This window comes from Grammomys surdaster, unplaced genomic scaffold (assembly GCF_004785775.1).
Source record: "Grammomys surdaster isolate TR1022 unplaced genomic scaffold, NIH_TR_1.0 1139, whole genome shotgun sequence".
In the NCBI taxonomy this organism is placed as follows: Eukaryota; Metazoa; Chordata; class Mammalia; order Rodentia; family Muridae; genus Grammomys; species Grammomys surdaster.
This window is the reverse complement of record NW_021605558.1, coordinates 1-10628: the sequence shown is the minus strand read 5'-3', so window position 1 is coordinate 10628 and position 10628 is coordinate 1. Positions and strand designations below refer to the sequence as shown.

General features: G+C 40.8%; 1 protein-coding gene across 1 annotated transcript in view; it reads right to left on the bottom strand.

Annotated features, from left to right (window-relative positions):
- LOC114634904 (oogenesin-3-like) overlaps nucleotides 1–5690 on the bottom strand; it is a 9838-nt gene extending 4148 nt beyond the window's left edge. The window contains exon 1 of the mRNA XM_028783503.1: nucleotides 5651–5690. Coding sequence (XP_028639336.1) covers nucleotides 5651–5690 — 40 coding nt within the window. The remainder of the gene's footprint in view (nucleotides 1–5650) is intronic.
- Nucleotides 5691–10628: the final 4938 nt, after the last annotated feature.

The following is a 10628-nucleotide window of genomic DNA, read 5'->3' as shown; positions in this document are numbered from 1 at the left end:
ATGATGTGAAGGCATTCATCTTGTACCATTGATGCTGAGGGTGCAGCTCAGTTGATATGGTATCTCTAGCATACACACAAGTAGTTACAGGAGGCAGGAGGATAGTCAAAAGCTTGAGTATAACCTGACATGTTAACCCAATCCCAATTTAACCCATTAACACATGCTAACCCATTGTGACTGGTTATCAGGGAAAATGATCCCAGGAAGCATAAAAGCAAAGACACCATTCAGAATCCTTTGAAAGTCTATCTTCCACACATATGGTATGTACTCATTTATAAGTGGATACTAGCTATAAAATACAAGTACCATATTAAACTCCACAAACCCAAAAAGGCTAAACAAGAAGGGATGCCTAAGCTAGGAAGCTTGCATCTCACTAAGAGGGGAGAATAAAATAGTCATAAGAGACAGATGGAGGGAGTGGAGATGGTGAGAGGAATGCAGGTTCAGGACAGGAAGAAAGGCAAGATGGCCATGAAAAATGAATGGAAATATGCAAGTGACTGAAGGGAGAAGGTAGGCAGAGGAGTTCTCCAGGATGACACAGAGACCTGCAATAAAGAAGGTGCACAAGAATCAATCATCTGTGACCTTAGCTGTGACTCACTAAACTGGGGATATGGAACCAGAAGAGGCCACTTACTGTAGCCAGACAAGAACCCCAGTGAAGTAGACACCAACCCACTTACAAAATGTATCCTGTCTACAAGAAATGCAAGGACAGGGGATAGAGCAGAGACTGAGGGAATAGCCAACAAATAAATGGCCCAAATTGAGACCCATCCCAAGACCAAGCACTAATCCTTAACACTATTAATGGTACTCTATTATGATTGAAGACAGGACCGAGTTGTCCTCTGAGAGGTTCCATCCAGCAGCTGACTCAGGGATACAAACACCCACAACCAAACAGTGGATGGAACTTGGGGACTCTTATGGAAGAATAGGAGGAACAATTTTATGCAGTAAAGGGGATAGGAACTCCACAGGAAAACCAAAAGAGACAATTAAACTAGACTGCAGGGGCTCTTAGAGTATGAACTACCAACCAAAGAACATACATGGGCTGGACCTAGGCCTAGTGCACACGTGTAGCAGATATGCTGTTTGGTCTTCATGTGAGTCCCAAAGACCTGGAGCAGGGACTATTCCAAAAGCTATTGCCTGCAGATGGGATATGTTCCTCTAGCCTCATCTTGCTTCAATGGGAAAGGAAGTGCCTAGCCTTGTAGAGACTTGAAATGCCAGGGTGGGGGGTTACCCAGTGAGGCCCACCGGCTTAAGAGAAGAAGGGAGTATGGGGAAAGGATTGTGAAAGTGGGTGAATGAGACTTGGATAGTGAGTAGGATGTAAAGTGAATAATTTTAAAAATAAATTTAAATTAAAAAATGTGAAATAAGCCGGGCAGTGGTGGTGCACACCTTTAATCCCAGCACTTGGGAGGCAGAGACAGGCGGATTTCTGAGTTCGAGGCCAGCCTGGTCTACAGAGTGAGTTCCAGGACAGCCAGGACTACACAGAGAAACCCTGTCTCGAAAAACAAAAACAAAATGTGAAATAAAGAAAGAAACAATGTGTCATGGCTATTCCTGGTTGACTATATCTGGAGTGAACTACAATCTAGAATTGGAAGGCCCATTTTTGATCCTGATCTTAAGTCTGGGAGATACAAGTTTCTGACCTGGACTTTGGCATGGAGATCTTGAGGCACAGTGGCTATGAATCCTGGAAGACTAAGGCAAGGAAATCTCTGAGTTCAAGGTCATCTGTGTCAAAGCAAGTTCCAGACCCAGGCGTGGTGGTACACACCTTTAATCAGGGGCCACACCTTCTGATAGTGCCACTTCCTAGGCCAAGCTTATACAAACCATCACATTCCACTCCCTGGCCCCTATAGGCTTGTTAAAACATGTGAGTCTATGGTTGCCATACCTAAAAATAGAATGATGCAAAATACATTTAGTCCAACTTCAAAAGTCCCCCTAGTCTATAGCAGTCTCAACAATGTTAATAATCCAAAGTTCAATGTCTCTTCTGAGATTTATCCAATCAGTTAACTGTAATCCCCAAAGCAAGACAGGAAACCAGCTGGGCAAATTCCAAACTCTGGATCTCCTTTTGTGTTGTCAAAGCAGTCTTAAGATCTCCAACTCCTTTTTCATCTTTGTGGACTACAACATACTTCTTTCTTCTGGTCTGGTTCTACCCCATGGTTCTATCATGTTGAACATCTTGGGGTCTCCAAGGCAACTTCAAGGTTACAGCTTCTTGTTTCAATGTCTGGTACTAGGGACTGGAGTATTTCTGTGATAGGCCTGACCATGTATTTAGAAGAATGTGGGTTTGGGGACTTTGGATTTGGAAAGCAGTGGAATCCTTTAAATGGGGCTTAATGGGCTATACTAGAACCTGTGACTCAAATGGTTTTAAGAGACTTAAGAATCGCAGACTAATTGCAGCCGTCAGCCTTCTACAGTGATGGAGGCTGCAGTCATCTGCTGGTTTGAGTGTCCTGCCATCTGGTCCAAATGTGGTAATTTATGAACCCTCAAAAGAATGCAGCCCATCTTCAGCCAGTATCCAGGAATGACAGTAACCCAAGGTGGCCAACAGAACATTCCTTTTCTCTCCAGATTAAAACTATTAACAATTTGAGTGAGGTACAGAAGTAAAATAAAAAACAAATGTTGACATTTGGAGGTGAGATGAGCATGGGAGCATGGTTATTTAGGCTTGTAAGGTGAAGGCAATGGGACCTGGTGTTCAGTGTCAGCTGGGGCAGAATAAGGAGGTGAGGAGGCAAATGTTCACCACATGAAATCCTGCCTTAATGAGAATGAGATCAAAGAGCAAGATGGCAACTTCTGGAGGAAGACTACTAGAGAATCTTGGTCTTTAAGAGTTCATCTGAGCCGGGCCGTGGTGTCACATGCCTTTAATCCCAGCACTTGGGAGTCAGAGGCAGGCGGATTTCTGAGTTTGAGAGTTTGAGGCTAGCCTGGTCTACAGAGTGAGTTCCAGGACAGCCAGGGCTACACAGAGAAACCCTGTGTAGAAAAACCAAACCAAAAAAAAAAAAAAAGCTCATCTGAGAGAGGCCTTCTAGGTGTGCAGAACTGTTTGGGGAGCATGTAGCAATGACTGAAGGATTCTTCCTGTTTCTTCCCAGAAGCATGGAAAGAGGGTCCAATCTCTATTATAGAATAAAAAATGCTGAGCATTAAAAGACAAGTTTGTGGGTATCACTCTAAGGAAGTACCAATTTGCAGTTTTGTTTGGTTGTTTTTGTTTGTTTGGTTGTTTTTTTTGTTTGTTTGTTTTTTTGGTTTTTAGTTTTTTTTTGAAAGATAGGGACCATGCTTATAGCCCTGCCTATCTAGCAATTCTTATCTACTCAAGAACAGCCTTGAATACCTGGAGATCTACCTACTGTACCTGCTGCATGCTAAGATTAAATGTGTGTTCTGCCACACCTGGAAGAAAGGTTATGCCTAATAAGCTAGAATCCCTGGATAATGCCCTTAGCACTGCAAAACAGTGATCTAAGGAAAGGATAGAAAGATCCTGCCAGGCAGTGGTGTCACACACCTTTAATCCCAGCACTTGGGAGGCAGAGGCAGGCAGATTTCTGAGTTCGAGAGTTAGAGGCTAGCCTGGTCTACAGAGTGAGTTCCAGGACAGCCAGGGCTACACAGAGAAACCCTGACTGGAAAAACCAAAACAAAAAAAGAAAGAAAGAAAGAAAGAAAGAAAGAAAGAACAAAAGAAAGAGAGAAAGAGAGAAAGAAAGAACGAAAGAGAGAGAGAAAGAGAGAAAGAAAGAAAGAAAGAGAGAGAGAAAGACAGAAAGAAAGAAAGAAAGACAGAAGAAAGAAAGAAAAGAAAGAAAGATCCCATGGAGGAAATGAAGGTGATATCTGGGGTATTGAATAAGAATAGTCTGCTTCCTTTTGGCTCTTCTATATTCTGAGACAACTGTTGGTATGGAAAATGCAGGAGTTGATAGGAAAAAGTGCATGAGAATGTCAAGGCTTAGCTGAGTTTCAAACATTCTCCTGTTTCAGACATTTGAGCAGTCACTACATGCTCCCAGCAAACATCTCACTAAACTATTACCTCCATAGAATTTCAGATCTACACAATGTGATCTCAAAAGACAAAAGAAAACAAAAAGCTCAATGAATATTGGATGCTGGAGAGGAGAGTTTCCAGTGGTTAAGAGTACTGACTAAGCCGGGCAGTGGTGACACACACCTTTAATCCCAGCACTTGGGAGGCAGAGGCAGGCGGATTTCTGAGTTCGAGGCCAGCCTGGTCTATAGAGTGAGTTCCAGGACAGCCAGGGCTATACAGAGAAACCCTGTCTCGAAAAACAAAACAAACAAACAGACAAACAAACAGAAAAAGCACTGACTATTCTTCCAAATGATCCCCATCCACCCATCCACCATATTCATATGGTTGCTCACAACCACTGAAGTTTGCAACTCCAGCCCCAGGGACTACAGATGAAAACACTCAACTTTGTAAAGCAAAATAAAAATTAAATTTTTAACGATAAAGCAATATCACCAGTAAAAGATTATTTTCTATTTTTATTAAAATCTGTTTTAGTTTTATCTTATATACTAGTGTTTATTTGAATGTAAGGGTGTGCTCATGAGTGCAGTTGGCAGCAGAGGCCAGGATGTCAGACCCCCTTGAGATAGAGTTATAGGTTGTTGTGAATTATCCACCTAGGTGTTGGGAACCGAACTTGATTCCTCTGTAAGAGCAACTACTGTCTTTAACTCCTCTCCAGACCCATAGTTTTCTTACTAAAACTGTGATACAATCAAATAGAAAATGGTTGAATGGTGTAGTAATAACAGGTTCATCTGGTTCTCCCAGGTAAGGAAAAGAAGGGCTGGATGTGATAGCTCACACCCATTATATCAGCAGTTTGGAAGCTAAAGGTAAGATAATCACAAGTCCCAGGCCAGTTTCAGCTTCATACAGATTCTGAAGACAACTTGAATACATGACATCTTATGACATGAAACAAAACAAAAATTTACAACTGTCTGTAGCTCCCTTGTTAGGCTTCTTGGCTATCATTTAGGAAGCCTTGGGTCTGATTCACTACAAGAAACAATGTATACACTGGGTGTGGTGGCCCCAGGTTGAAATTCCAGGATTCAGGAGCCAAAGGCATGAGAATCAGAAATTCAAGATCCTCCTTGGCAGCACAGTATGTTTGAGATAAGTTTGGGAACCACCAATCCCAAACTCAAATCAGGGGATCTAGGGGTCCCTAAAAAGAGAGCTGAGTGATTAAGAGTACTACTGTAGTCTTGTAGAATACCCAGATCCAGTACCAACACTCAGATGGAGGTCCATAACCATCTGTAACTCCATTCAATTCTGGGGTTATCTGGCCCTGTGCTGCGCACTCTTCTGGGTCTTTACTCATGTGGTAAACTGACATACATGCAGGCAAACATCTACACACAAGCAGTTAAAATAAATATTAAAAATGAAAAATTAAGTATTTCATAATATTTTACCTTTTAATTATAACAGCATAATGATATAACAGTAATAATAGACATAATAAATGTAATAATTTAACAAAACTGGGATGCTACATAATAAAAGACGTACTGTTCTTCTGTCGAAAGTGATGTTCATCCAAAACTCCCATGTCCCCCTCATTGCTCTATTTTACATACATGGACTCTTTTTTTATTATTATTATTACTTGCTGTGTATTATTTAGTTCTTTGTATAGGGTCGGGGCTTTAGGTTTTCTTCTGGCCATTTTGACATGTCTATTGTTCTTGTTCAGCTCATGCTTCGATAACCATGTTTGTGAGATTTTAAGGGTGTAACTCCTTGCACTCCCAGGAGACACATTCTCACAGTTAACTTCGGGATCCTCTGGCTCTCACAGTCTTTCCACCCTGTCTTCTGCAATGTTTCCTGAGCTTTAAGTAACACAGTGTTGTTTGAATTTATCCACCAAGACTCAACTAAACAACTCTGCATTTTAAATAATTAGACATTTTTTAAATGGCTGTCTAGTACTCACAGCATGCTTTTATGCCTCCTATTATTAGGCTCTGTCAGTGTTGATGTAACATAATTTTATCAAATGTCAAATACTGTATCAAGTGTCCATTGTAATGGATTTGCATCTGAAGTGTCCTTATCCTAGGAGTGGCCACATTTCTTAGTTAGACTTCTGTTTGAGTACATGGTTTTGAAGAGTCTGCCAACTCTCTGTTCTGTTATGTTTTATGGAAGTCAGCACATAGCCACATTGTCATTTATCACAGGACTTTTGGGCTTTCTTTCCTTTATTTTTTAACATAATTTATTCTATTCATTTTTTATTATTGTATGTGTGTGAGAGAGAGACACAGAGAGAGACAAAGAGATATGAATGGTGAGGATCTGTACCATGACAACATCATGCATTTCCTGACTGGATGTGAGCATCCTCTCTGCCTTGAGTCCCAGCTTCCACTATTGTTGCTTGAGTGAGATAAAAGTTTCATTTGGTTGTTTAGGCTGGACTCAATCTTACAGAAATCCTTCTTCAGTGTCCTCAATTCTGAGACATAAGCTTACGCCACCATCCTGCTTAGTTTCCATATATTTTTACATCTATTTACTTATTTATGTATTAGTTATTTCTTTTGGGGACAGTAATGGGAGATAGATATTGAAGTGGAGAACATCCAGGGGAGACATTCTCAACTTCAAGCATGTGGTTTCCTGTAAATGAACTTATTAGTTAGGCTTAATGTCAACACCATTGCCAACTGTGCCCTTTCACTAGCTGCATAGCTTTCTTGTTAAAAAAAAATAGGTTTTTTTGTTTGTTTTGTTTAATTTTGATACAGAGTATCATTGTGATGCCTTGGCTAGGCTAGAATTCCCTATGTAAATTTAGAGACTCTTTTGTTCATACTTCCTAAGTGCTGGGACTAAAGGTGTGGCCACCACACCTTGCTCACCACCCAGTCACAATGTCCTCTTCTTTAGCCAGTGTTCTGGTTGATCCTTTCTCCAACACCCTTACGCTTTAGGGCACCAAGGACAGCTTCTTCCCCAAAGCCCCAGTTCTTTATTTTGGTTTGGATTTACATGAGATTAGAACAAATAATGACCCTGAACTCTGGCTGTCCTCAATCTAGCTGGGTAGCTGAAGCTGATTTTGATTGGACCTCCAACCCCAGCCATGTCAAGCCGCCACAGCTGATGACTGACAGCACCAGACTCAGTCTTGAACTCCAGAACACATTTCTAGTTCTGCAAATAATAACATTAGGGTTAGGTTTGTTTGTTTGTTTTTCTAAAAGTTTCTCCACTTATCAGGCACAAACTCTGACCTAATTCACGCTCAGAACCATGTCAGTCATGTACAAATATAATTCATCTAGCTGTCCTGGTTCAAAACAGTAGTCCTCTCAGAAGAAAGGATGAGGCAAGAGAATTGCTTAGAGTCCAAATCAAGATTAGCTACCGAGTAAGACACTATCACAGTAGTAAATAAGCCAAGTATATAAATAAGCAAAAAATTGAATGAATTAACCAAATAAATCAGTTCAATGTTGTGGCATGAATTCAACCACGGACTCCTGATGAATATCCCAGAGTTAGGATTTTGTTTCTTTTTCCTTTTTTCCAAGGAGCTTTGGTTTAGTGATTATTGAGAAAAAAATTCCATATAAGTTTAAATGGCTGGGGCAAAAATCATCCAATCAGATGTCAGCATTTGTTAGTGGTAGAGCTGATAAGGGGCAAGAGGAAAAAGGTCTGCAAAGGTGTCATCATAGCAAGAGAAAGCACTCAGACCACTGGAATTCGTCCCCTGTGTCCCAACACGTAACTAAGTCCTAGGCTAGAACATCCTAACTTGTTCAGAGACACTTTAGATATAAGTCTATAAAGGGCATCCTGTACTCTGTTTCTTCACATGGACATTAGTCTCAGTTCAAAATTCAGGGCTCTTTTCACCTCCAACAGCTTCTGTGCTTCTGTGGTTGAATTTTAAGTGTTGAGACAGAGCCTGCCAGGGCCGAACAGGCTCTCTTTCGTGTCCAGGTAGCTGCACTGGGTTGAGAATCAAGGTCCTCTTGTCTGAGCACCCTGATTGCCTTTTGTTTGGTTGGTTTTTGAGACATGGCCTTGTCAGACAATGAACCTTGGAATTTCAGGCAAATCTTCTGCATCAGCCTCCCAATACCTAGGATTCCAGTTGAGAGAGAGTCAAGTGTCTTGAATTATGATTTGCTTGGTGCACATTAAAAACTTGTTCTTTGCTTTTTGAAATACTTGTTAGCCTCAAGTGTATAGGTATTTACTGGCTTCATCCTCATGAGTCTAAAGATTAATTTTCTAACTATTTTATAGCTCTTCTTCCTGTTTGTAGACAGGGTAGCAATAGAGAATGCAGTGTCTAGAAAGCATATGTGACACAAGATGACTTTGAACATTCACCCTGTCTCTGATTCCTGATTATTATGATCATGGAGTAAAATGCGTTCATTTTAAAATTTTTATTTGGGATGGAATCTCATTTGGTCATAAACTTTCTTTTTTTTTTTCTTTCTTTCTTTTTTTTTTGGTTTTTCGAGACACGGTTTCTCTGTGTAGCCCTGGCTGTCCTGGAACTCACTCTGTAGTAGAGCAGGCTGGCCTCAAACTCAGAAATTCACCTGCCTCTGCCTCCGAAGTACTGGGATTAAAGGCATGTGCCACCACCGCTTGGCGGTCATAAACTTTCTAACTTAGGCTGACTTTGACTGTTAATCTTCCTTTTTGTACCACAAAAGAAATGGATTGTAGAACATGGGCCTGTTTCTTCATATCTACTTATTAAAGTTTTATTTTGTAGTTGTGCTGGCCTTCATGTCAGTATGTGTCCCAGGTTGACTTGAATATATGATAGTCTCAATTACAACTCCTCAGTGTTGGATTCTAGGTATTTTCCAGGTTAATATAGTGAAGGGGATGAAAGCCTGGAGCTCTTTCATTCCACGCAAGTGCTCTAAGCAATCGATGTATGTTGAAACCCAGGATTTAATAATAAGGATTGGAGAGATGGCTCAGCATACTGGCTGTTCTTCCAGGAGTCCTGGTTTCCTTTGCCAATAGCGATGTCTGATTTCACATACAACTGCACTGCATCTACAGCCCTCTGCTGACCTCCTGGACACTGCATACAAATAGTGCTCATACATGCATGCAATCCTGATACCCATACACACATAATAAATAGCATTTTTAAAATCTGAAATAAGTATTCTTCAAAAGGCAAGTTAGAATTATTTTTGTTTGTTAGTTTTGGTTTAGTTAGGTTTTAATGAGGAATGACTGTTAGACTAGAGTTTAAGTTTTAGTTTTGTTCAGTAGTTTGAGAGATTTTTGAGACAGGATTGTATAGAGCCTGTGCTGGTCTTGTACTTCTGGCTTTCTAGCTTTGTCCCCATTTCTTATGTTGGGATTTCAGTTATGCCTTCATTGTAATATGGCTTGCTTGTGATCCCATGAACTATACTAAATGGGTTGAAGTTTTGTGGTTTAACTGAAATGATTTAGTTTTTTGAGACAGTTTCTCTTTATAGCCATTAGTGTCCTGGCACTTACTCTGTAGACTGGGCTGGCTTCAAACTTCAATCCACCTACCTGTCCTTCTCAAGGGCCAAGATTAAAGGTGTGTGCCACCACTGCCCAGCAACTTGAAATTTTTTTTTAACAGTATCTTCAAAACAGGCCTAGGGACAGTTTTGTTTGGAGGTTCCACACAGTGATTCTGGGCACTTTGGCTGTAGGAATGTAGTTGCTTTAGCCTGGTCAGTTGACAAGTACAGACTGGAGAGATGGCTCCACTGGTTCAAGAACGCTGACTACTCTTCCAGAGGTCCTCAGTTCAATTCCCAGCAACCACATGGTGGCTCTCAACCATCTGTAGTGGGATCTGATGGCTTCTTCTGGTGAGTCTGAAAACGATACAGTGTAATGATAATAAATAAATGTTAAAAAAAAACCTTTTAAACTAGACTGACCTGAAACTAAAGACAAGATAGACTACATGAAATCCTGCATTGGCTCTAGCGTTGAAATTATTAGCTCGTGCTGACAAGCTTGACATCCATTCAGCAACTGAAAGGCAAATGTTTGAATAAAGACAACAGGATGGGCAATAAGGTGGCATCATATTGAGTAGTGTTCAATTCTAGGATCTTAGAATGAACTTGAGTCAAGCCTGGACTACATAGACAGCTTTTGGCTGTGTAGTGAAATCCTGTCTCAATAGAAACAAATAAGCTGCTAACACATAAACACACACCCAGTATGTTCTGTGCTCCAAAGTAGTATGAGATAGATAGGCTCCCCATAACTGGCTCTAAAACTTTGAAAATAAAAACTTAACTGGATGTGGTAGTGAACTCCTTTACTCTCAGCAGAAAAGGAGGCAGAGGAAGGTAGGTTTCTGAGTTCTAGGGCAGAATGGTCTACAAAGTTCCAGGGCAGCCGGGGCTGTTACCCAGAGATAGTCTTGATACCTGAAGTGAAAGAAAGAAAGAGAGAGAGAGAGAGAGAGAGAGAGAGAGAGAGAGAGAGAGAGAGA